This window comes from Juglans regia, chromosome 16, assembly GCF_001411555.2.
Source record: "Juglans regia cultivar Chandler chromosome 16, Walnut 2.0, whole genome shotgun sequence".
NCBI classification, from domain to species: Eukaryota; Viridiplantae; Streptophyta; class Magnoliopsida; order Fagales; family Juglandaceae; genus Juglans; species Juglans regia.
Genome location: NC_049916.1, coordinates 25,924,283 through 25,949,722, shown reverse-complemented (window position 1 = coordinate 25,949,722; position 25,440 = coordinate 25,924,283). Strand labels below are relative to the sequence as shown.

General features: G+C 36.4%; 6 protein-coding genes across 11 annotated transcripts; 3 read left to right on the top strand and 3 right to left on the bottom strand.

The window, feature by feature from the left end:
* Positions 1 to 835: 835 nt before the first annotated feature.
* On the bottom strand, positions 836 to 2,545 carry LOC109006958 (cyclin-dependent kinase inhibitor 7-like). The gene is made up of 4 exons (XM_018986417.2): positions 2,098 to 2,545; positions 1,656 to 1,708; positions 1,370 to 1,552; positions 836 to 1,221 (listed from the first exon to the last, which is right to left on the bottom strand). Exons 1-4 carry the CDS (start codon positions 2,416 to 2,418, stop codon positions 1,152 to 1,154), a joined length of 627 nt encoding a protein of 208 aa, XP_018841962.1. The 5' UTR covers positions 2,419 to 2,545; the 3' UTR covers positions 836 to 1,151.
* Positions 2,546 to 5,784: 3,239 nt separating this feature from the next.
* Positions 5,785 to 6,945, top strand: LOC109006955 (probable carboxylesterase 7). Its single transcript, XM_018986414.2, has one exon. The coding sequence runs from the start codon at positions 5,894 to 5,896 to the stop codon at positions 6,842 to 6,844; it is 951 nt and encodes a 316-aa protein (XP_018841959.1). The 5' UTR covers positions 5,785 to 5,893; the 3' UTR covers positions 6,845 to 6,945.
* Positions 6,946 to 7,754: 809 nt separating this feature from the next.
* Positions 7,755 to 9,290, bottom strand: LOC109006953 (probable carboxylesterase 7). Its single transcript, XM_035686415.1, has one exon. The coding sequence runs from the start codon at positions 9,113 to 9,115 to the stop codon at positions 7,913 to 7,915; it is 1,203 nt and encodes a 400-aa protein (XP_035542308.1). The 5' UTR covers positions 9,116 to 9,290; the 3' UTR covers positions 7,755 to 7,912.
* A 511-nt stretch (positions 9,291 to 9,801) lies between these two features.
* Positions 9,802 to 11,525, bottom strand: LOC109006956 (probable carboxylesterase 12). The gene is made up of 2 exons (XM_018986415.2): positions 11,382 to 11,525; positions 9,802 to 11,227 (listed from the first exon to the last, which is right to left on the bottom strand). Exon 2 carries the CDS (start codon positions 11,030 to 11,032, stop codon positions 10,118 to 10,120), a length of 915 nt encoding a protein of 304 aa, XP_018841960.1. The 5' UTR covers positions 11,033 to 11,227; positions 11,382 to 11,525; the 3' UTR covers positions 9,802 to 10,117.
* Positions 11,526 to 14,126: 2,601 nt separating this feature from the next.
* On the top strand, positions 14,127 to 18,710 carry LOC109006954 (nodulation protein H-like). 6 transcript variants are annotated; one of them, XM_018986411.2, is made up of 7 exons: positions 14,127 to 14,394; positions 14,959 to 15,194; positions 15,277 to 15,535; positions 17,028 to 17,207; positions 17,325 to 17,480; positions 17,646 to 17,843; positions 18,322 to 18,710. In XM_018986411.2, exons 1-6 carry the CDS (start codon positions 14,365 to 14,367, stop codon positions 17,817 to 17,819), a joined length of 1,035 nt encoding a protein of 344 aa, XP_018841956.2. In that variant the 5' UTR covers positions 14,127 to 14,364; the 3' UTR covers positions 17,820 to 17,843; positions 18,322 to 18,710. The 6 variants fall into 6 exon arrangements, with proteins under 6 accessions (XP_018841956.2, XP_018841955.2, XP_018841957.2 ...); XM_018986410.2 differs by having other exon boundaries at positions 18,302 to 18,710; XM_018986412.2 differs by lacking the exon at positions 18,322 to 18,710 and having other exon boundaries at positions 17,649 to 18,253.
* Positions 18,711 to 19,259: 549 nt separating this feature from the next.
* LOC109006960 (polyadenylate-binding protein RBP47-like) lies at positions 19,260 to 23,874 on the top strand. Its single transcript, XM_018986418.2, has 6 exons — positions 19,260 to 19,784; positions 20,650 to 21,130; positions 22,702 to 22,781; positions 22,861 to 22,991; positions 23,262 to 23,358; positions 23,503 to 23,874. The coding sequence occupies exons 1-6, from the start codon at positions 19,449 to 19,451 to the stop codon at positions 23,635 to 23,637; spliced, it is 1,260 nt and encodes a 419-aa protein (XP_018841963.1). The 5' UTR covers positions 19,260 to 19,448; the 3' UTR covers positions 23,638 to 23,874.
* Positions 23,875 to 25,440: the final 1,566 nt, after the last annotated feature.

Sequence of the window (25,440 nt, the reverse complement as noted above, 5' to 3'; positions counted from 1 at the left end):
CACCTCTCTATCTCCGTGCAATTAATATGAGGGGCGTCAGATCCAAAGCAAGCCAAGTACAGGAGACCAACAGACCACAACTCCACCACTGCACGTGCTGCCACCCCTTTTCCATGTATTTTCTATCTCCTTTTTTCCCAAATTTCCCTGATGTATATCTCTCTATCTATGAAGCTTTTTTCGCCTTTGTAAAATTTATATCTTTTTGTACTTTGAAGGGTAGAAACTAAAAGCTGAAAATGGAAAACCACCCCCCCCACCACATGGGATAAGACTGCTTTCTCTTTATCTGCCCCATTTGGAAATCCCTCCCCCAACGCCCTTTCATTTTGGTTGTAATGCTTGAAACTTCAATAGTAGAGTGCATGTAGTGTCGGCATTATTTGCAGACTCAAGAAATCGATAGCTCTATGCACATCTTATTTTATTTGGAGCCCGAATATTAGTACTACGCGCGTACTCCACTCCACACTGGCCTGGTCCCATCTATCATCCTCAACCCATTGAGAGAGAGAATATTCCATAAATTGGCTCAAATTATTCTCACACCAAACCGTAAAAAAATTAAAATAATGCTATTCTTCCTCTTATCCTTAATTAATTCAATCAACAAGGCAAAGAATATTTCTCTTTTTAAAAAAAAAAAAAAGTAGCTGAAACAAATTTTAATGTGAAGAAAAACAGCCACAACAAATGCCAAGACGAAAAAACGCACTTTCCACATCCCAATTATACATCATTCATCAATGACACACTTTCAAAAACACAGAACAAAAATTAAAATAAAAAGAAAAATGGATGAATGTTACTGTACGGTATCGGTGAAACTCAGAGGAAGAGGAAATTTTTTTTTTTTTTTAATATTTGTTTTTGAAATTATGCTTCATTCCGAAAGGGATGTTTGCAGATACTGAAGCTTCTTTTAGAAGTTGTAGTACAAAGGAAGGCAGAGCTTCGTTCCTTCTTAAATAGTAATAGTACTACTACTAGTAGTAGGTAGATGACAGAATGCTGTACAATAATAAACCAAAAAACCGCCTTCTAGTTCTACCTCCTCCTCAGGCTCAGCCAGCCCAAATCAGATAAATGTAGTCGCATGCAACCCTTCTATGCTACCCAGTGTCAGTTTAGCTCATCTTTCTCCTTTTTTTTCATGGCTTCAAACGAACCCACTGGTACCGACCCTCCATGGGCACATCCTTCACAATGTCATAGTTGTACCTGCAAGGAAAGAAAAAGTGGGGAAAGTTGTTAGTTAGTTAGGGTTCGATTCCCTCTGCTAAAATGCGCTTCTAGTGTGCAACCGCATATTCCGTGCGCACTCTCAGTCTCACTTCTCTCAGGCGCACACAGAAGAGAAACCACTCACTTCTCCGCGAACCGCTTTTGCTCGTACTTGTCGGCCGTTGCAAAGAACTCCTCGATCTCCTCCTTCGGTGGAGCCTTCGCCACCAGGATGCTCGGCCGATGATTCTCTGCCGAAGGTTTCCTCGCCAGCGAGTCCATTTCGTCCGAGTCTCCGCAGAGGTCGCTCGACGGCGTCGTCTCTCGGCTGAATAGAACAATATTATTGAAAGAAATTACGAACCGTCACGAAAGATTTCGTTTCAAATTCGAACAATTTGTGTGCGTGAGAGAGAGGCATTTAAATAAACCTGAGTTTGTTGTTGATGTACGTTGAGTCTACGGTTTCGAAACTGATCTTGGCCTGCAATTGCACATTCAAGAAGCATGAGTAAATATATAATACAAATATGTAACCAATTAATACAAGAAATTAAAGTCGGGGAACCGAAAAATCAAACGCAGGCCGGTGAAACTTCGTTTGGTTGCTGAGAGGAAAAAGAAAAAAGAATGTAAACAAGAACTTCAGCTCAAGTAAGCCTAAATATAACGTTTCCATTACTTGTGTGGAGATTTTTCAAATTTCTTGGGACAGAAAAAGCAACAAAAAACCATGAGAGCTCAAAACTTTGTTTGCACAGACTTTTCCACCGCTTTCTCATCAACCTCACGGGAACTAGCCGAGAAAGTGGAAACCAAATTGACCTACGTGACCGCGTGCACTAAATTGAGAAATTCAAATTTGAAATTCACCTCCAGATCCATGAGCCTCGAGTTGTCTCTCACGTCCTCGTTCGACTGATCATTGCTAGAGCAACAAGACGCCGTGAGCTGGTCCGTACAAAAGCTCGAGCATAAAACACCGACGTTTGCCGCTCTGGAGTCTGCTGAATTAGCTGGAGCAGCCGCATTCTCAGGCAAGTCCACGAAGCTGGAACGAGCTGGGTAGCTCTCGAGCTCAACATTCTCGTCAGGCAAACCAACGATTCTCCTCCTCTTCGACACAGCCGTGGCGCCGGTGCTTGAGCCCTCCAATGGTGCATTTCGCTTACAATTCCTCGTACAGTCCCCCATTTCTCTCACTCTCCTTCACTACTACTGTTCTTTTTCCTTGCTTTCTGTTGTAAATGTTTTCCTTCGGCTTTGAAGGGAAAGAGAGTGGTGGGAGATCCGAGAGGAGGGAGGGGCGATTGAATTAGATGGACGGTTGAGATTCGATGCAAAAAGTGAGGCTTTGAGGTTTGTTAATCTGTTACTGTAAAATTCCTTATAAGAAAAATAGGAATCTGTTACTGTATCTTCGGGTGGGGGTGTGGTCCAGAGTCTGACTGCGTAAACGGTGACAAGACGGCGCGAATAGTAGTGCTGCTGTCACCGACCGATCTGGGCGGTTAAGGGATCCCATGAATTCATACCCTATATATACATACATACATATATGATATATATATATATATACACATTATAGCACTATTTCAGATCTTTTAAAAAATAATTTTCTAAAAAATTAAATAAATACTGAATTTAATGGAAGCAATTAATACATATTGTATTTTTAGAAACTCATTAGGTGTAACTTTTATTTATTTTTTTCAATAAAATTAGGTACCGTTAATTTCTTTAAAAAAAAAAAATCTTTATTTATTCTTTACCAAATCTTTTTCAAAATTTTCTAATTTCCTCCTTGCTTTCTTCTTCTTTTTTGTGTCTATAAAATTTTGCCTATTTTTTTGTTACCAGATAAATATGTGTGTATATACTTAATGGAGAAAATCTATTTATAAATCTTATTTCTTACGCATCCAACATATTGTTGATACAAAATCTTTTCACATTAATTATGTTAAAAAGTAATTGATATTTTAATTTTTTTAAAAATTATATGAATCTCACTACAAGTGATGTGTTAAATATACGATTTATGTTATAGCAAACATCTTCTTAACTTGATAAATATATTACAGTATATATGTTTTTATCATATATTTTGTATATTATGTACACCACCATACACATGAAAAAATATAGTGATAAAAATACTTAAGTAATAATATAGATTATATCTCAATGATAAATTTCTAGAATTGCAACCAAGCATTGTATTGGGTTTTCCCTATGAGTAATGTAGATTTTATTATTCAATGTAATAGCGTTCACATAAAATGTCTCTGAAAAAAAATCCCTCAAGATTCAAAAATAACTTTTGAGAGCGTAAAGTGAAAAAGAGAAAAACATATGAAGTAGATTTTATAATATTTATTGAAAATTTAAGACTATACAAGAATATTTATACGTGTAACAATAAATTACATAAGACTCATTTCATATGTTTATCGTTCTTTACTAAAGAGTACTCTTGAGTTCAAACAAAATTTTGAAGAAAAATATGAAGTACTCTCAAAATACAAAAGATGTGATACTCATATTCTATCACCGCTCGCTACATAATTAAAATTATTTATATAAGTATTAATTTTAGTTAATGTGACATCTTATAATAAGATATGAGTACATATGTTTGTACTCATATGTCCTATTGTTGATTAATATATGTAATGGTAGCTGATTTTTAATAAGATATTGCACTTTTCGACTAAAATATGTCGCTCGTCACATGCAAAGCCCAAAGGTAGTCATTTTGGCCTAAAGAAATGGCAACTAGAAGTCTTTCAAATCTTCTAATTTTTTTTTAAGAAAAATGATAATTATAATTGTGAGTGTGTAAGTACCGCACAATTACTTTAAAAATAGTGAATAAATATGTGATCTATATGAAAAAAAAATTAATAATAGACTTGATTTTTTTTTACAATAATTATATGATATTTATGCACTTCACGATTATACATAGCATTACTTTTTTTTTTTTGATGATATTGATTGTATCGTTGTGTTCTTGCAAGACCTCTCTCATGTTTTCATCCGGTATTTATCGGTACTGAAGCTGGGCTAGCACTAGCAGATCCAATTGAGTTGTTTGTTTTGAGGTTTGTTAACCGAACAAGATGGGCCGTTTCTCTTGCGGGGAGGAGGCCGAGCCCAGAAGGGCAGAGCACAAGGGGCCTTCTTCAGTTCTACGGGCCTCATACGTATAGGCCTCTCTGGATCAAGTTCAATACATTGCTTTACCACAGTTTCCATTCTCTGTATCTACTCATCAACATGCATGTAGTTAGGACCAAGGATGATAATTTTCATCTCAAATTTTACCATTTCGGCATTTTTAAATAGTTTTATAAGTCAATCGCACTCAAAAGAAATATAATTAAAGTGCTATAGATCGGCTAACATAATTGAAAAGATAAAATTTAAAATAAGGAAAATATTAAATGTATTTAAGAAAAACTTACAAAAAACTTAATTTTCTACGTGTCAGTTATTAATAAGCCGAAAATTATGAAATTTAAAATTAAAAAAAAACTAATAAAATAAGTCTAATAAGTAAATTATAAATAAAAATAAAAGTACATCTAGAATTACTCTTAAAACAAACAACAATATTTATCATTTTTAGTATCAAAACCCAAAGAAAGTAGATCAAAAGAAAAAGTTGCACTCAGCTTCTGATAAGTTTAGCTTCGGGTCCTACTAGTTAGATAAGATCAACAATTAAACAAGTTCTGCCTATCTCACGAAAGAGTACTTTTAATGATAAGAAACGTTTCAATCAGAAAAAGCGAAAGCATCGGCTAAAAAACAATCGTATATAGTTTTGGAAGTACGCAGGCAGGCAGGCCTCCGCATGAAAAACATTAACGATCGATACACACAAAAAACGTTTGATCTCTGCATCTCAACGAATAAAAAATCCTTTACACTGTAGAGATCGATTTCAGCATCCTGAGGAGATTAGAGGGTATGTTACAGTACTGTTACTCCTAGATAAGGACAGCATTTAGCGCATGTAAAAAGGTATTCCTCCATTATTAAAATTTATGCAAGTTGGGTCATATTTTAAAAATATATGTTATTGATTAAGTGCTGGTTTGGATAGTTAGATGAGATGGGATAATTTTAGATGAGTGAAATAAAATATTATTATAATATTATTTTTTAATATTATTATTGTTTTAAGATTTGAAAAAATTAAATTGTTTATTATATTTCGTATGAAAATTTAAAAAATATTATAATGATGAGATGTGATAAAACCAATCTCTCTGTATCCCAACAAGTCCTAATTCTAATAAAAAAAAAAAAAAAAAACTGGTGGGTGTAATCGCATTGCCGTCTACCAATTTAGACACGAATTCATCCATGGACCTACGATCATATCATCTTTCATTCGAAAGGTCATTTGAAAGTTGAAAAGTTGCCACAAATCACATTGTTTTTCTTGGAGCCTATTCTTCTTTGCTTATCTAGTCCCTAAAAAATGTTATTAATTTCCTCTTACCTATCCCACCCTCCATCCCTCATATGATAATAGACTAGTTGTGATTCACGTGAAAAATATTCTGCAAACAAAGCGTACACGATTAATTAATGGGTAACCCCTCCTATAATAAGACTAGTAAATTGTGTACTCCTCCTTACATGAGCTTCAACAATGGATTCCGTGAGAAGTAGTACTTCTGAAGTTGCACACGAATTCCTCCCATATTTCCGCGCATACAAAGATGGACGAGTAGAGAGGTACTTCGGTACCGATATAGTCCCTCCATCACTCAATTCCCACAATGGGATTTCCACCAAAGATGTTCAAATTTTTCAAGTTGCAGGCCTCACAGCACGCGTTTACATCCCAAGCACCATCAGCCCAGGCCAGAAGCAGCTTCCAGTTATGGTGTATTATCATGGCGGAGGCTTCTTCATGGGCTCACCATTCTGCGCAACGTATCACAACCACGTTGCCTCTCTCGTAGCCGAGGCATGCATCGTTGCGGTATCCGTTGATTACAGATTGGCCCCAGAACACCCGGTGCCGGTTGGTTATGAAGACTCTTGGGTTGCACTTCAGTGGGTGATTTCCCATTTTAATGGTGATGGCCCTGAAGCCTGGCTGAGAGAATATGCAGATTTTCAGAGAGTTTTTCTGGTTGGGGACAGCATAGGTGGCAATATTGTGCACAACGTGGCTGCGCGGGCTGGGGTTGAAGGTTTGGCCGCAGGTGTAAGAATTGCAGGAGCTTGTCTGGTTCAGCCCTATTTCGCAATGAAAGAAAGCGCCGGTACTGGCGTGGAGGACAGATCGTGGCTTTTTTCTTGTCCAACAACAAGCGGGTTCGATGATCCGAGGGTGAACCCGGCCGAGGATTCGAGGGTGTCGAGGCTAGGATGCTCTAAGGTGCTAATTTTTCTTGCGGAGAACGACGATATGAGAGAGAGGGGTTTGCTCTATTGTGAGACGTTGAAGAAGAGTGGGTGGGAAGGTGAGATAGAGATAGTAGAGACGGAAGGAGAGAAGCACGTGTTTCATTTGTTCAATCCAAATTGCGAGAAAGCTCTTGCCTTGTTGAAGAGCTTGGCTTCTTTCATAAACCAGGACAAGGCTACTTAACCAACCATGCATGCGGTATTACTTCCGAATTTCGAATCAATTAATGTTCTATTTGATGTATCAATAAATGAGTTTACATGAATATAATTTTTGTGATCTCTTATGATCAGTACTTCCTCTTTTTGGGTTGAGATGTCGAGAATTAAGGTCTAATGCAATACTTTAGTCGATCGCTGATAAAAGACAGAGGACAAGGAAAAAGAAAAGCAAAAGAGGATTATTATTGAGCCATATGAAATTTATCGCTCGTATGGCCTCCTTGATGTGGCATTATCATGTTGTGACACATAGTTTATAAAAATTAAAAAAAAAAATCAAAATGACATTTTAATAAATTATGTGGCATCATATAATAGTACTACATCAAGAAGATCATCTGAGTGATAATTTTCAGATGGCCAAATGAATACAATAAAATATGGGAGGAGAAGAGATCAAACAAAAGAGTGAGCAAACTAGCTTGAGATCGAACAAAAAAGATTCGAGCGAATAAAAGGATTCAACGTAATTACGTTTCTTTCTTCTGTCGGTCCATTCAATTAATCTAATATAATCGTAAATGCGAAAAGGGTTTTGTAGTTTTGTGACATTATATTGGGTACTTAGTCAATGCATGATCAGCTCAATGTGAATGAAGAAATGTTTAGTCATTTATAAAAGTATTATATCTTGATGTGATATGTTAAATTTTAAAGTTATTATTATTGTAAGTAGATCTAACGTATTACATTAAATTATGTAAATTTATCAATTTATTTTTATAGAATATCTTTATAACTATAATAATTTTCTAAATAATCTTTTATTGAGATTATCTGTCGTAGTCGAGTTGGAAGAAACCAGTGGTTGAAATAAACTGCTATTAGGACTACGTGCTCAATTTGCTTTTAGGAGAGTGACTAGTAGGCACTATACATTCAATCAGGCTGAATAGTCGAATAGATACCATATACTTTCAATATCAATCAAATACCAAACAACGACCCTTGCATGCATATGGGTGCACATGACCCAAAGCCAAATGGACCCAATTTTCTGGTACTGCAACCAATGTTGTTTCTGTGTCTCTCAGGGCTCGCGCCAATTGATGAAAGAAACAATCCGGTCGAGCATAGCCACAGCATTTTCACCATCTGGGTTGTCCAAATGGAACACATGGCCCTCCCCCGATGTCTCCATGACCTCAACAACCCCTCCCCACTCACTATTCTCCAGTAATTCACGGTAATACAACCCTCTATCCCTCAACAAATCCTCCTCCGCAACACAAACCAGCACTTTCCCACATCCCAAGCTCCCCAGTTTGGGATCCGTAGCTGGATTTATGTTCGGGTCATCGCACCCACTTGTCGCTGGGAAAATAAAACGCCACAAAGCATCGATTTTTGCTTTCTTCTCAGCCTCGGCCACTTCGCCACCAATTGGTTCTTTGCCCCAGAAATATGGATGAACTAACACAATCCCTTGGAGCTTGACACCACTCAATCCTTCTGCGCCTACTCTCAAGCCCATGTGGTGCGCAATAGTAGCCCCAGCGCTGTCCCCGGCAAAAACCACTCTTCCAAAATCTACAAGCTGGTTTTTTAGCCATTCATCTGGACCCTTACCACCAACATGGGACGCAACCCATTTAAGCACATCCCATGAATCGTCGTAAGCAACAGGAACAGGGTGTTCTGGGGCCCTCCTATAGTCGACAGAGACAGCAACAACATTGGCTTCGGCAACGAGGGAGTTAAGGTACCTATGGTATCGGGGAGAGAAAGCAGTGTCGACGCAAAAGCCTCCACCATGAAAATAAACAAGGAGAGGAAGTTTTTTCCGGGTCTGGCTGGTGGTATTGGGTCTGTAAAGCCTGGCAGACACGCCTGTTTCTGGGGAGATAACGACGTCTTTGGATTCAACCCCTGTTTGGCGATCGAGGGATGGAGGAACGACCTCCGTGCCTACCATTCGCTCTACTCGACCATCTTTGTAGATTTTAATAAAGGGAGAGTAGTCAACTGCAATGTCACTGCTGCTTGCATCGATATCAAGGGAAGAAGAACGAGGACGAGGAGAAGAAGAAGAAGGAGAAGAAACTACGATATGACTTGCTTTTCTCTGGTTTATGGAAGATCTGAAAAGGACAGGGTTGGATAGAGATAGAGCAGACGAAGCATGCGCATTCGAGTGGAGAACGCCGGGTCTCCTCCGGGGTATACAAAACTTGGAGGGAATCAGAGATAAAGAGAGGGAGGAAGAGAGAGATAAAGAGAGGGGCTGATTCATTTTCCACCCTTCGAATTTTCTTCGAACAAGACTTCTGAGATGATAGACAAATAAATAGGCTAAAGTGCCTTCCTTTGGATGCTAGCGGACTTTCACGTTCGGTGAGGATTTATATTTATTTACACGTTTATAACATTGGACATTGAATAGAACGCCTGTTTAAGGTCACTTTTGGTTCCAAATAAAATGAGATGAAAAATAATAGTAGTGAAATGAAATCAAGTTCTTAATATATCATAATCACATGCAATAAATAAAAGCCACCAATTCTCACATTTTTCAAGTTCAAAAGGTGTTTCAACTCTCTGTTTAGTGATATAAATTATAATTAATATATCCTTCCATTCAATGAGATGCCATATTATAACTTGAAGTTAGTAACTGATATATTATGCTCAAAACACAATCTTAAATTCTTAATTTCTTTAGGTGAGAGATAAATATATATTGGGATCGAAAATTTGACATGAGAAACTATAAGTATTAATGCTTGTTTTATATAGATATCTATTTTTCTCACACTTTGAGACTCTTAAATTCAAGCAGAAGAACTTGTTTATATTTTTTCTTAATACATACCCAACCCCCTCTCAAAACAAAGCATACATTCAATCATCCATCAAAACCACTAGGTTTTTAGCTGACATGAGTCTATAATTAATAAAAAGAGAATTCATATATTTTTTTTTTTTAAAAAGATGATGGTATCTCAATTTTATTGATAAGTCCTCATTTATGACAGAGGAAAATCGTGATTACATCACGACACCTAAGGACTACAATAAAAACCAAAAAGAAAAAAAAAAGACACAATCAAATCCTCGAAAAAAATTACAAGAGGCCAAAGTGGTAGTAAGATTTTATACTCTCCTTCGATAAAAACATCTCCAAAAAAACTCTCTAAATATAGACATACTTCTGATAGATACTTATAATAAGTCCCACTATTTTACAAATCTCATAAAATCCATAAGTTTTTTTCCAATAAAATTTTACATGCTCCTAGCCTTGCTTGACGAAGGAAGCCAACCTGTCCACGAGATCTAAAGCTTTCTCGCAGTTGGGCTTTCTCAGATGGAACACGTGGTCCTCCTCCTCATGTTCCACGATCTCCACCGTTCCTTTCCACCCACTTTTCTTCAAGTCTTCATGGTAACCCGTCCCCCTCTCTCTTAAATGGTCTTCTGCAGCCACAAAAATCAGCACCCTCTCACATCCTAGCCCGGTTAGATCCTCTGCGGCTGGTTTCAGCCTAGGATCCTCCGGACCTCTATTCTCCGGAAACATGTACAGCCACATCTTGTCATCCTCCGTACCTCCAAAGTACGGGTGCACCAAAGCCATCCCAGACAGTTTTACACCGGGCAAACCGCATGACCCGAGACGAACGACCAGTTGATGCGAAATGTTTGCCCCGGCACTGTCGCCCGCCAAAAAAACCCGCCGGAAGTCCGCATGGTTATTCAACCACGGATCGGGACCATCTCCATTTGCATGGGATGCCACCCACTGAAGCGCGGCCCACGAATCCTCGTAACACGCCGGTATCGGGTGCTCGGGGGCTAGCCTATACTCCACCGAGACGGCTATGGCTGAGGCTTTGGCCGAGAGAGCGCTGACAAACTTGTGGTAACCAGGATTGAAAGCGGATTCAATGGAAAACCCTCCTCCATGGATGTAAACAAGGAGAGGTAGCTTCTTGTTCGGTTCGGGTATTTGGGGCAAGAAAATACGCGCAGAGACTTGGGGTTCGGACGAGATGACTACATCTTTGGATCGAACGCCAGTGCGTGGGTCATCAGAAGGAGGGACTTTCTGGGTATCAGAAAGCATGAATCTTTCCACACGACCATCTTTGAAAACTTTGAAGAAGGGGAAGAACTCGTGGGTTATCTCATCGTTTCTTGATGATTCCATTCGTGTAAGTATGTAGTTAGTACGAGGTGTTGATCGGAACAACAAACTCGACGATATTTAGGGTTTCCAATAAGAAGTTAGCAGTGGGATTAGGTACATATATAATATGGTCTTGTTTGAGCTACTTCCATTTTTTGCCGTTTTCTTTTGACGTGGAATCGCATCGTCGCCTAACTGCAGTTCATACCCGTCAGTCTGCATTGCAAAATGGGAGGGCTAGATAAGATTGGTAGATCTGTCAATATATTTTGCCATTCTGTGAAAATAGCAGTAAGATTATAATAATTTGAACCTTCATTCGAAAAGAAAGAGGAAAAACAACATTAGAATCGGAGTTTTGGAGTCAAACCTGGAAATTCAGGTGAAAATGTTGTTGGGGCTGGAATCGCTGGTAGCTGGGATTTTCTGTCGTATTATAAAGGGGTCGATCCGCATGGCCAACAATCAAGTTAGAGAAATGATTTGAATAAGTTTTAAATAAACAAAGTTTTATATCAATTTTTATAAAAAAAATAGATTATATTTTAAAAAATTATAAAAAAAATTATTATTTATTAATAAGATTTATTATTTTATAAAAGATCTATTTAAAATTTATATCTGTCAAGTTATCTCCTGTTTCAAAGAAAATTTGTCAGAAACTGTAGTGTTATTCGTAATAGCATAACTTTCTGCCATTTTGTCGTCTCTGTTTTTGCTGTCCCTGTTTTTTTTCCCCATTATGCAGGGTGGAAAGCGAAGATGATGTAGTGTTCAGAACACCAAAAATCTAACAGCGTAAAAGAGGAAGGACAGGGTACGGTCCGAAACATTTAAGAAATTCTTGATTCGCCCTACACCTATTTCTTCTAGTGTTTTGAAGAGTGACTCTTGTTTAATCTCCATGGTTAGGGAAGGACAAATCTTTCATTTTCCCCTAAAAGCTCCAAACCGCCATTTTGGTTACTGCATTTTTCGTTCTGCGTCAAAATTCAGCTAACAGATCCATTAAAGTTCTAATTTTGAGTTCATTTTGGTTTGAAGTTCAACTGTGAGAAGCAGTCTACACTGGGTAAGGTGGTAACCTCCAAATTACAAAAAATAGAATAAAATAAAATTAAAAAAATTTCCATTTATCTTCCGATTTAGAACTCCACTTCTGGTTTGAAATCATAAAACTGCACAACTCGATTCAATTTCTGAAAATGGGCAATTCAAGCCAAAAAGAAGTAGGCGTTCTAAATAAGTGACTTGGGTATAGAGTTTAATCACCTAAATATTAATGGTGGATTTCATATAGGTCTGGTGCTTTAGATGGACATGGATGAATAATAATAATAATAATAAAAAGGTATGCCTAAACTTAGAGCTGGGTTTTTGGGAGTCAGATGTATATGATTTTGGAGCGAAAAATTGAAGGAACTCATGTAGATACGAAGTCAAAGATGAGATTGCAAAGCAGGGATTTCAAGATCAAAAATTGTAATGGTGGAACTCGGAACTCGGGTATGGGTCTTTCGTAGGAAGAAGATACAGCTTTTGGGACACTGGGCATTTTTCATTGGCTTGAAAAGAGAGAGTTTGAAGATGGGAATAACAAACAGAACACGGTAGGGGACGAAGAGTGCACAAGCAGAAGGGACTTGCTTTAACCATAATTGTATGTTATAGTGCTTTGCTTATTTGAAACCCCTTGCATGGGACCTAAATGATGGGGAGTCGTACGCCCAACTAAAGACAAATTTTAGCTCCAAGTGCGAAGTCGGTGAGTAGGGATAATGTACATTAATATCATATTTTCATAATTGTAAATTTGTAATTATTAAAATTTAAATTTACGACTTCTTACCTGTCAAATTATACGGAAGTAAGTCTTTTATCAATAAACCAATATCTATGATAAATAGAATATAACTATAAGTAATTGATCTAAAGTTGAACTTCGCTTGAGGTCGTCTCGTTTGTTTTCGTAATTGAAATGAAAAGAGTTGAGATTAAAATTAAAAAATTAAAAAAATTATTTTTAGAATATATTTTTTTAATATTATTTTTATTTTAAGATTTAAAAAAATTAAATTATTTATTTTATTTTATATGAGAATTTAAAAAAAAATATAATAATTAAATGTGATGAGATAAAATAAATTGAAAAGTTTTTAAAAACAAAACGATAAAAAAAAAAAACACAAGCAAATTGCAATCATTACGTGACTAAAAAAAGTAAACGATTTATATTTTAGCCACTCGGATGCATCGAGTTCTGTCAAATGCCATTAATTTTGTTTGGGCCAATGGCCCCGAAAGGGCCCATATCAAAGGGATAAGAGAGTCAGCCCGAGTACAATGTTCAAAAAAGTGAACCATAAATAGAGTAATGGATGAAGAGAAAACAACCTTAGGAATCTGAAGAAACTCTAGAATGGATAATGGGCCGTTGACCCATGGCCCATATGAAGGATTCAAAATTTTTTTTTTTGAAACGATGAAGGATTCAATTATTGAAAGAAACATAAGGGATGATGGGAAAATTGTAGAGGAAGCAAAACCAAAAGGTCAAGGAAACATAGGGTTGGGGTTGTAACTAAACAATTGATTAAAGAGCTTTATGTGCGAAGCAATTAACTTCAAAATAATCAGTCAACGCCGTACCGTTTCAGTGGGGAAATGTAGGGCAGCCCATTCAGAACGACGCCGTTCAATGATCTATCTCATTTCCTTTTCTCTTTCCTCTCCGCGCGTGTTGGTTCGAACCGTATACCAAATTACTAACGACAGGCGCACAATATATTTCACTGCACATTTCTAATTTCTTAACGCATATATATTGTATTGTAAAATGAGAATATTTTTATAAAATTATAAGATATTTTATAAAATAGTTCTATTATTTATTTTATAAAAATATATTTTTATTTATTTTATAAAAATAAATATAATGTTTGATATATATTGTGAGGATATTGAATATAATTTTTTATTATAAAAATACGTATTCATCGGAGTGTTTAATCATTTCGCATGCCAAATTACCGACGCTTAGGGTAAAAAAAAATTACCGAGGCTTAGATTGCGCGCAGTCGGTGTGAATTCTGAGAGAATAGATGAGTGAGTGAGAGAGAGAGAGAGAGAGAGGGAGAGAACGTGCAACGGTCGAAGCATCTAATCATTTTGTTCTGCACACGAGAAGATACTCATACCTATCAAACACCTCTCTCTATCTCTCTTGTATTTTCTTTTTCTTGTTTTTTCAGGCTTTCATTTTATGGGCAAAAATGAGAGATAAAGCCGTAGAATAATAAAGGAGAAAGGAGCTGCCAAATGCCTTTTCTTCCGCTTCCTTGAGCTTCAATACAATGGCTGGCAATCCGTTTTCCTTCATCAAGGTCAGTATTTTCATTATGGCAATATTGTCTTTAATACATTTATATTTTTGTAGTGAATTGCATGTCTCTTTGTTTTGCTTAATTTGGTGATAATAGAATACTCGGCATAAGATTCCTTGTGTTCTGATTGTTTTTAATGGGAAGCATGTGAACTGTCCGATCCATGTGTTGGGTAGTCAAACATTTTTTTTTTTTTTTTTGTTTTTATTTCCTATGTTTTCGGCTTTTGCTTTTATCAATGAATTTCAAGCTGAAGCAAGCTGAATTTTTATGATATATCTTCTTCTCTTCTGCAACAAACTAAGCCTTTATGGGTATTTTGTTTTCTTATTTGTACGGAATCAATTTGCCCTATCTTTAGCTCAATCATGTTTGAATTGTTGTTCCTAGAAGCAAGGCATTTAGACCCATGTCATATATTCCTGTGATGATTTAACGTCTGGGTACTCAGTCAGGCGGGGTTGTCAATTTCAGGCTTTTGTTGATCCAATTTGGTCGATTCTCGTACTTTCTCTCTTGCTACGTGGATAAGCTTTTTAACATCAGTCAGTTGGTAAATTACAGGATATTATTGCAATAAAGACCCCCAAGAAATCTACATTGGTGCTTAGGATGATCGTCTTCGTCTTTACAATGGTGTGTGGCGTGTATATATGCTCAATTTGTCTAAAGCAAATTAGCACTCACGGCAGGGCCGGATTTCTTGATGTCCCAGTGATTCAAAAGCCATGTCCAGAACCTCAAATCGAACCATGGGAAATTCCTTATGTTCACTACCCTATACCTAAAACCTATAGCAGGTAATTGCTACCTGTTTAATCTTGTCTTCGGGTACTAGTTACATTTCACTGATATGAACTTACTTTTTTGGTGCCTAATTAGGGCTGAATGTGCATGTAATCCTGTTCGATATTTCGTCATTTTGTCAATTCAGAGATCTGGAAGTGGATGGTTTGAGACATTGTTAAACAATCATACTAACATAAGCTCCAATGGGGAGATTTTCTCTGTTAAAGTTAGGAGAAGTAATATTTCAACTATTGTTGAAACTTTGGATAAAATTTATAATCTTGACTGGCTCAGTAGTGCCTCAAAGAACGAGTGCACAGCTGCAGTTGGCCTAAAGTGGATGCTTAATCAGGTGAGTGACGTCTCTCTATTATTCAATCTATACTTTCTGCAAATTAGATATGTTATTTTTTTGGCTGAGGAGTGAGGGGACATAGCGTGCATCTATTGATGTACATTTCCTTGTGTGGAGCAGATGCTTATGTCTCCTTAGATACTCATCTTCCTTTATGCTTACACATATTATAACAGCTATTGAAATTTCCATATAGGTTCTAATGTCCCTAGAAGATAGTTCTATTTTTTATGTGCATGATTATGGTGACAAGAAAGTGAACTCTATCAACCCTCTTTAACCATGGACATTTCTGTTTCTTCAAACCAAAAGTCCATGATCCTGCATCCTACCCAAGTCAACCAAAGATCAGGCTCCCTCCCCTCCACTCTTCTCTGTATTGGCAATCAAATTCATTCTCAACCCAATAGGTCTTCAAATACATTGTTTTCAGGGTAGCAGAATTTTCAGATTTCTCTTGTTCAATGCATTTGCTATGGTTGTAAACTACAAAACAAGCTCAGTTTTCTGGTTAAACTCAAGAGCCTAATCCATACTGTTCTACTTAAGATATGCTAAATTATATATATGTATCTATGTATGTATGTACGTACATATAATGCTTCATTGTCCATTCTAAATCCTCGTAGTTAGAAGTTGTTTTTATGGATAAACAATTCAATATGATGATGACATTCTGATCCCTTTTTTGTTTGTTTCTTGGATAAAAAAGATGTACACTTGGATCTGTCATAGTGGTGCAGTATCTGTGCATCATGAAGTAATACTAACACAACAGAGCTGGTTAGTGTTGATGCTGCCAAAGAGATTTAAATTCAAACTTACCCAGTTTTTCTTAGGAAATGGGATAACTTTTTTTCTGAAAAAGTAAAAGAATGTGTTCTATTACATTTTATCGCTCTATCTGGCAAGTTATGGACTTATCCTTCTTGTGTCTTTCTTATAAATACCAAATGAAAAGGCCTTTGCTTTGCTTTTGAATATTCCTTCTTTCCTTACTCCTGGTAGGCAGAAGACAAAAGGGTGAAATTTAGAAAATCTGAGCCAACGAGCTTTAGCTCAAATGATATTTCATTCCTTATGAGTAAAGGATGGAGAGTAAGGTTATGGGTTCAAAATACATTTGAGTTCATTTTGTAGCGTACCAGGAAGAAAGAAATAAGTTTTCACGATTGGACTAGCTTCTGACTAGTGTTGGTGAATGAAAACCTTAGCAACAAGTAGGCAATCCTCCAGATCTTGTGGGGTCTCAGTAGTTGGGAACTAATTCAGAATTATTACTTAGAATAAAGTTCCCAATGTGTGAGCTTTTCTTTTGGGGGTGCAAAATTATGTGTTTGTATAAGACATGTTGTGCAGATGAGTTTCTGTGTACTTTGCTACTTACATTTGGTCTGGTAGCATTTTGTAGTTAAACACACAAAACGGTATGCATGTTATACTGGTCTGTTTTATGATAGATTTACTTTATATTGGTGTATTATTGTAGGGTTTGATGCAGCATCATGCAGAAATAGTAGAGTACTTCAATGCATGGGGAGTTTCAGTTATATTTCTCTTTCGAAGGAATCTTTTGCGTAGAATGATTTCAGTTTTGGCAAATTTGTACGATCGTGATGCTAAGCTTTTAAATGGAACCCACAAATCTCATGTGCATTCACCACATGAGGTCTCTCTCTCTCTCTCTCACGCGCAAGGCTTTCAACTTCCTTTTTTCGGAATTTGTTTATTGTGGTTTCATATATAATATTTTCAACCTACAACCTATTAAGAGAAATGATTTCAGGCAGAGATACTTGCAAACTACAAGCCTATGATCAATGCAACGTTGCTGATACCCAATCTGAAGCAAGTAGAAGAAACAACTGCCAAAGCTTTGGAGTACTTCAAGAGCACCCAGCACATCATTGTATACTATGAGGATGTAGTAAAAAACAATACTGTAAGTCTTAACTAATCAGCACATAGCTGCTTTAACTTAACTGTTTATGATAGATAGTGTACGCATTATCAATCTATTTATACCTCTAAATTGAGGTTCAACGTTTGCACTCAAAAGTGAAAATGAAGATTCGAAAATACCCTCTAAAGGTTTACATGTTTGCAGAAGTTGATAGATATTCAAGATTTCCTGAAGGTTCCACGTAGGCAATTAACGAGTCGTCAGGTGAAGATACACAAAGGATCCATATCTAGTCAGATTACGAATTGGGATGATGTCCAAAAGACGCTCAAGGGGACTCATTACGAGAGTTTCCTGCATGCAGATTATCGAAAGTAAAGCATTTGCGGCTGTGCGGGTGATGTATATACCATGCACCCTTCTCTAACCATTTTTCTTTTTATCCTTGAGAAGTTTTGCCAACAGGACACCTCACTTGCATTTTGCTTTCAGCTTCTTTGTTCTTTGTGATCCCAGCTAATAATATTCTATTGATTCTTTTTTTCTTCCCTCTCTCTTTCTGGATGAACTGGGGTTGTATATGAGCTGATCAAGAAAGAGAAGTGCTAGTTCACTGAGGAAATTTTGTGTCCCTAAGGATTTGAATGTTGTGTAATACAGGAGAATCTGATTTCGAGGGAAAGTTGTATGTAATTTGCTCGTGTTATTAGAATGTAATTAGAATAGTTAAAGTTATGTCTTTTTATCGGCTTAAATTTTGAAATCAAACCGTGAGTTAACATGATATTAGAATAGAAGTTCTACTCTATAACTAATGTTTTTATTTTTATTTTTATTTTTATTTTTTGGAATTAATGCAGGCCATAATTGTTATTTGCAGTGGAGTGAGTTGGTTGCAAATTAAAAACAGATAGAGCATCCTTGAAGGCAAAGCAATTTGAATTCCATAACATCTACCAAGCTAAGAAGTTTGGCACGTGATCATTTGGTTACATGAATAGTCAACATGCGTTCAAAGGTTGTTCCAGATGGCCACGTTTGACTGGTAAACGCGACATGTAGGGTCTAGACAGCCAATTTCTTACCAAACCACGAGCCGTTTTCAAATTCAAAAATAAAAATATAAAAACTTTTCGTTGGTGGAGATGAAGATGAATCCATGAGCTTGTCAAACGGCCAAAGAGTTTCTAATTCTTTGGAGAACGCCTCTGACTCTTTCTATATCTCCAGCGCTATATTGATAAAATTACCAAATTGTATCTCCTTCGTCAATGAATTAATTATATAAACTACTTGATAGAAACATTTTTAGCTGACTGATTCTTTCTTCAATTCAATTATTGATCGAAGAGTTTTTGTATTCTATTTATAAGTTAAGCCGGTGTATAAAATATATTATTATAAATGATAAATTTTGATTCGTAAGATTTAAATTAAACGTTTTGTTAGATGTGTTATTCACGTTGATTTATAAATAAAATATTATTAATTAGAAGAGATATTATCATGTATCATGTATTAAATAAATTAGCAATATCATAAAAAATAAAATTTATTTAAAATAAAGAAGGAAAACTACGACTTCAACATCAAACATTCTTATTATTAATTTGCGAAAACAAAATTAGAGGATAACCAGTTTTACCGAGCTATAAAAGGTTGAATATAAAAGTCCTGAAGTGGACGGTAGAGGCATGATGATTGAATCTACACCGTCAAATACGATGGTGGGCCTCGCCGATAAGGGGTCCCACGCGTCAGCCGCGTTGCTGACGGTGTAAACAAGGGGGTGGGGAGGGTTCTCAATTTCTATACTGTCTACCGCTCAGCACTAGGGAGGACCCAGATCCGCCGCCTCCTTTTAAAGCTTCCTTAAACCGTTTTCAACCTTCTCTCTCTCTCTCTAGCTTCTCCCCTGGTCTTGCTCGTTCTCTCTCTCTCTCTTACACGCGCATCATAAACCTCAGGACAGAGAAAAAGAAGGAGAGAGAAGCAAGACAAGAGAGCATGGCGCAGTCAACGAACGGCGGTGATTTGAACACGCAGCAGCAACAGCAGCAATGGATGCAATCGCAGCAGCAACAGCAGCAGCAGTGGATGGCCATGCAATACCCGGCGGCGGCCATGGCGCTTATGCAGCAGCAGCAGCAGATGATGATGTACAATTACTTGCCTTACGCCCCTCCTCCTCCTCATCATTATCAGCAGCAGCAAGCTCAGATGCAGCATCAACATCAGAAGCATCTGGGTTCCCCGGACGAGGTCAAGACCATTTGGATCGGTGACCTCCACCATTGGATGGACGAAGCTTACGTCCACAACTGCTTTGGTCACACTGGCGAGGTCATCTCTCTCTCTCTCTGTTTATATATTTATTTTATATATATATACACACACACTCAAACGTATGCAACTGTGTTTTGTATGAACGTTTGAAGAATCTGTGGATAGTGATTGAATCCAATTGAGTTGTAGTAAAGTCTGTGGGTTCTGATACATGTTGGGAATTTTACAGGCTCACTGGAAAATTGAAAAATTTTAAGTATTTGGCACGATGATGGTAATTGACCCTTTTTAATCTAGAGTGAAGGGGAAGTTCTTGTGTGTTTAATGATAATAAGTTGGGGAAGAGGGGTGTTACAATGAGCCTCTTATGGGTTTGTGTGGAAATTGAGAATGAATATTTGAAATTACATAAGATCAAATCGTATCATAACCTGTCGTTACAAGTCATATGATACTCAAATCTAATGCGGAAGATTGCGATGTGCCGATGTGTACACAGATTATTAGTCGGGATATCCTATACACATTATTATTCTGCTATGTACCGCATATTGCACTATGGATATTTGGAATTACAACAATAGTACTGGCACTGCTAATTTTACGAATGTAGAGAGAGGAGGAAATGCAGCAGTGTCCTTAATTATACGAATTAGCACTAATTCAGGTTTTATTATGCTGAAGATATTTCACAACTGAATTGGCTTCTTTATCAAATTCCTTGACCCATTCTATAGATGTGGGTACTATTGATTTAATTGCCTCTAATGCCGCTTCTGGCTTGCAGTTGTAGTAATTGTACGCTGAGGACTGCACCTCTTGACTCTCTCTCTCTCTCTCTCTCTCTAACTTCTATGTATGACTTTATACCACCTTTCATTACACCCTTGCTTTCTGACTTTCGATGCCACAAAATTTGCAGGTAATCTCAGTAAAGGTCATACGCAATAAGCAGACTGGTCAATCAGAGGGGTATGGCTTTGTTGAGTTCTATTCTCATGCTACTGCCGAGAAATTTTTGCAGACCTATAATGGTGCAATGATGCCAAATACAGAGCAGCCATTCCGTCTAAATTGGGCGACCTTTGGTGCGGGAGATAAACGATCAGATGCTGGTTCTGAACTATCCCTATTTGTTGGGGATTTGGCAGCAGATGTAACAGATGCCATGTTGCAGGAAACCTTTGCTACTAGATATCCATCTGTTAAAGGAGCGAAGGTGGTAATTGATTCAAATACTGGTCGTTCAAAAGGTTATGGATTTGTTAGGTTTGGTGATGAAAATGAGAGGTCAAGGGCTATTACTGAAATGAACGGCATGTATTGTTCAAGTCGGCCCATGCGCTTAGGTGTTGCAACCCCCAAAAAATCAGCTGGACATCAACAACAGTACTCCTCACAAGGTATCTTTTAGACCTTTCATCTTCTTCTTTTTAACGCTTGTAAGATTTATGGTGTTAATCTTCTATGTAGGTCCGTGGCTTCAGTGTTTCTTAATATAGTCATTTCTGCTTGACCTAGTCATCTTACTGTCAACATCTCACCGTCAACATATTGTTTACATCATTGTAACCCTCCACCCAAAAAGGAAACAGTTAAAGCAGTAAAAAAAAAAGAGAGAAATGACATATATACTCTTCATTACTATCTGTTTTTGAATTTTCTTGAGGAAATTACATGCTAGTCAGTCCTCTGTTCAATAAATGTTTGCTGTTTCTCTGTTACTCATGGTGAGCACAAGGATTGGAAGTGTTATCATCGTAACAATCATTATAATATCTTTGGTGGCCGCCAACTTAGCTTCGTTTCCTTACTTGCTCTTGGTTCCCCTCCAAAACTCAATGCACTCACTCAACTGAGCTTTGATACCTGATTAGCCTCAGCTACATGAATCCTTCTCCAAACTAATGGAAGTGGGCCTCATCCCAAATGGTTGGAAGTTTTATTAATGTCATTTGTGCGTTGCTGATTGTTTTCGTTGAAATCCTGTTGATATCACTGGTGATAAGTCTCGTAATGTTGCCTAGTTCATCTTTTGGTACTCATAACATCCTTAATGAGCTACATCTTCTCTTCTCTTCCTCATTCATCCATTGCAACAATGACAGCAAATACTACTACTTCCTCGACTGCTTTATGGTGAAAAATGCAGCTCTAGTGCTCTCCATTTTGTACAAGAAGTTAGTTCTTTTCCAGAAATTGCCTTTACTCAATTGATTCAGCTGCCATCATTTCTTCTATAGATTTAATATTCTATTTCTGATCGGTAACTTAGGCATCTGATGAGTTTTGAACCTATCAACCTTCCTCGACTCTATTTCTATGAGGAAGAAGGTAGCGTTTGAGTTAGAGCTCGTTTGCTTGTACTTTAACTTTTTAAGCCATCATCTCCTTGTTTTCTGTTTAGTTGACCTATTCTTTGGGAATTAATTCCTTTATGCTAACATATGCTAACAATTACTCATTCTCGAACAAATTAGCTATGGTGGTATGGCCATTCCAGTATCTACTACTGGTACAATGTCTATTGGGAACTCCTGCTCTATGAAACATGTTGATTGCCACATGTTATTGTTTGGCCCGAGGAGATGAATAATGTTCAAATTGATCTTGCAAAGGTGGTCAATAAAATCATTTCATGTTTCTTATCTGGAATATTTTGCAGCTGCCCCCCCCCCCTGTCTCTCTCTCTCTCTCTATATATATATATGTGTAATATTTTCGTGTTATATGTCAGTGGATCATTCACCGGATGAAACTGTGTTCTTTGCATTTTTTGTTTGTTGACACTAGGTGCTGATTTATTTAACTATAACTTTCTCAAGATTATTATCTACAACGTATCAAAAAAAAGATTATTATCTACATGCTGTGTACTTTATAGAGATTATCTTCTAAATGCAGAGTACTTTATGTCTTACTCTCTGAAATTGGGCTTTGATTTGAAAATCGTATTCTGATTTTCCTTATATAGCCTTGGTGTTAGCTGGTGGGCAAGCATCAAATGGTGTCATACAAGGTTCTCAATCTGATGGCGAGTCAAATAACACAACTGTAAGTCCATTTGAAACCCTTTTATGTGACCTATCTCAAACTTTATAGACTATATGCGTATAATTAAGTGCGCTTGTAGATCTTTGTTGGAGGGCTAGACTCTGATGTCAGTGACGAAGATCTTCGGCAGCCATTTTCCCAGTTTGGCGAGATTGTCTCTGTGAAAATACCAGTTGGAAAGGGATGTGGATTTGTGCAGTTTTCCAATAGGTACTCTATTGTCTTAGAGTTTTTTTTTGTCTTTGGACATAAATTATAAATAACTAAGCATTAAAGTATCAAATAAATTATCTGAATTAATTATAGTGCGTTATGTTCTTTTGGGAATGGTCTAAGGTTTAACTTATTCAAAAGCACTAGAGCAAAGGAGATGCTATAGGTCATGAAGGTCCTTGCCTCTGGATGACAACAGAATCGTTATATTTGAGTTTTCATTGAAGTTACTGTGTACTTACCCCCTTCTGTTGTCTGTGGCCGTAGAAAGAATGCTGAGGATGCCATGCAAAGTTTGAGTGGAACAGTCATTGGCAAGCAAACGGTTCGTCTTTCTTGGGGCCGCAGTCCAGCAAGCAAGCAGGTAAGATCGTAATTAGCAGATGGTTAACAGTTAACAGTTAACAGTAAGCATAAACCCCTGACCACCTCCTCCCCCTCCACAATATCTCTCCTCTGACCAGTTTATCTTGCACATCTGATTTCTTATTTACATGGGGCTTGGCAGTGGAGAGCAGATCCCAGTAACCAGTGGAATGGGGGTCACAGCAGAGGGCAAGGCTATGGTGCCTATGGATATGTTGCGCCACAGACTCAGGGTCTGGGGATGTATGCTACAGCTGCAATTCATGGAGCCTCCTAGTCCTAATGAGGGTGAAGCTATCACAAAATCGCTAAGTATTCTGAATTTATGAGAGTTTGCTGTATTAATTTAGTTATCAAGGACATGATTGAAGTAGCATGGCTTTAGGTAGCTGCACTTCCTGTAGCTGGATTAAATTTTGATATCTTGGCCATTTTTTTTTTTTTAATCTTTGAAGATTGTCTTAATACTTCATTTACAACTTCGATCGTGGTGGAAGGTTATGTTGATGGGTGATTTTTTTTTTTTTTCTTCTTCTTCTGGGCGGGGGCTTATTTCAAAATTAAACTCACTAGCATTAGCATTGGATCGGTCATCCCAATCTTCAAAATTTGAAGAATATGTAACTTTTTAACTTTTAGCTAATCATTTAACACTTAAATTCTACATTGGATTAGTCATCATATTCTCTATAATAATAAAATTTTATTATTTTTTATTATTTATATTTCTTTAATTACTTTTTATTTTTTAATTACTTATTTTATTTTATGTTTCATAATCTTTAATAACTTCCAACAATTATATTCATTTTTATTTTCACAATCCAACAATTTATAATTTAGTAATCTCATATGTATATATATGGTAAAATCTCATATATAGATAAAAATTTCATATGTACAATCCATAAAAAGCTCATATCTATAATATAATAATCACAAAATATATTAAAAAATATATTTAGACTTGATACAATATATTTGATATTTGAAAAGAATGATAGAATTATTGTAGCTCATATTTTAGATGAAATCAATTTGACTAATTCATTGTGGGCCAAATGTAGATGATATTTAGCTTAATTTGAAGATGAAAAGGCATTTGGCTAAACTAATGCCAATGCTCATTGGCTTGGCCAAATTCATATTCAAAATTTAGTCAATATCACACTTTTTTACATTTGTCTATTCCATTTAATCTCCACATTGAATTATCTATTCACTCTCTATATAATAATAAAATATTATTAATTTAATAATTTTTTATTTAATTTATTTTTATTACATTTTGTAGCTCTACTAATTAAATGTTAATAATAATTATATTTTAATTAAATTAATATTTAAAAAATCATATTTTCAAAAGTCATTTAATGCTAATAACAACAAATATTTGATTAAACTCATCTAAATTTCTTAATTACAAACCAAATAGTATTTTTGTTTGGAGTGAGAAATTAATATTTTAACATTTATTTTAAGTGAAAAATTAATATTTTAATATTTGGTAAATCAATTATAGTTTTCCATCTTTCATCAATCACTGTAGTAAAAATATAAATTATTTTAGATTTGTTTAATTTAATGTGAAATTTTTTTATATCAATTATATAAATTTTAGCCAATCTTCTCATTTGATCCAACCAATAAAAATGCTTTTAAAATCGTAAAGATATCAAATGATATGCCTTGACATGCCACATAAGCAGTCAACAATGACCTGTTGACCAAGCCATGTCAATTCATGCACAACGTCGTGCCTGAAGCATTTTTGGGTACGATGATACATTCGATTGTTGGGCCTTTAGCAGTCTAGCAGTGCTTTCACTCTTCTTTGATGGTTTCAAGTTTGATTTTAAGTTAAATTTTCCTAAAGTAAATAAAACAAATAACTATAATATATAACCTTTTTCGGGTTTTTCCTTTACAATCAGGCTCAATATTTTTTTCTCAAATCAGACTTAGGGTGGGTTTGGATGTTAAATTGAATTAAATTGAGATGATAAAATCTTGTTAAAATATTATTATTTATTATATTTTATGTTAAAATTTAAAAAAATTATAATAATAAATTAAGATG

What these genes read in the sequence shown, in the direction of transcription:
- LOC109006958 (XM_018986417.2), bottom strand. Translation starts at nt 2,418, where the DNA reads ATGGGGGACTGTACGAGGAATTGTAAGCGAAATGCACCATTGGAGGGC. An exon ending in CGAGGCTCATGGATCTGGAG is followed by an intron (nt 1,709 to 2,097) that starts GTGAATTTCAAA and finishes GTGCAATTGCAG; the next exon opens with GCCAAGATCAGTTTCGAAAC. An exon ending in TACATCAACAACAAACTCAG is followed by an intron (nt 1,553 to 1,655) that starts GTTTATTTAAAT and finishes TGTTCTATTCAG; the next exon opens with CCGAGAGACGACGCCGTCGA.
- LOC109006955 (XM_018986414.2), top strand. Translation starts at nt 5,894, where the DNA reads ATGGATTCCGTGAGAAGTAGTACTTCTGAAGTTGCACACGAATTCCTC.
- LOC109006953 (XM_035686415.1), bottom strand. Translation starts at nt 9,115, where the DNA reads ATGAATCAGCCCCTCTCTTTATCTCTCTCTTCCTCCCTCTCTTTATCT.
- LOC109006956 (XM_018986415.2), bottom strand. Translation starts at nt 11,032, where the DNA reads ATGGAATCATCAAGAAACGATGAGATAACCCACGAGTTCTTCCCCTTC.
- LOC109006954 (XM_018986411.2), top strand. Translation starts at nt 14,365, where the DNA reads ATGGCTGGCAATCCGTTTTCCTTCATCAAG. An exon ending in ATCCGTTTTCCTTCATCAAG is followed by an intron (nt 14,395 to 14,958) that starts GTCAGTATTTTC and finishes GGTAAATTACAG; the next exon opens with GATATTATTGCAATAAAGAC. An exon ending in ATACCTAAAACCTATAGCAG is followed by an intron (nt 15,195 to 15,276) that starts GTAATTGCTACC and finishes GTGCCTAATTAG; the next exon opens with GGCTGAATGTGCATGTAATC.
- LOC109006960 (XM_018986418.2), top strand. Translation starts at nt 19,449, where the DNA reads ATGGCGCAGTCAACGAACGGCGGTGATTTGAACACGCAGCAGCAACAG. An exon ending in GCTTTGGTCACACTGGCGAG is followed by an intron (nt 19,785 to 20,649) that starts GTCATCTCTCTC and finishes CAAAATTTGCAG; the next exon opens with GTAATCTCAGTAAAGGTCAT. An exon ending in GCGAGTCAAATAACACAACT is followed by an intron (nt 22,782 to 22,860) that starts GTAAGTCCATTT and finishes GTGCGCTTGTAG; the next exon opens with ATCTTTGTTGGAGGGCTAGA.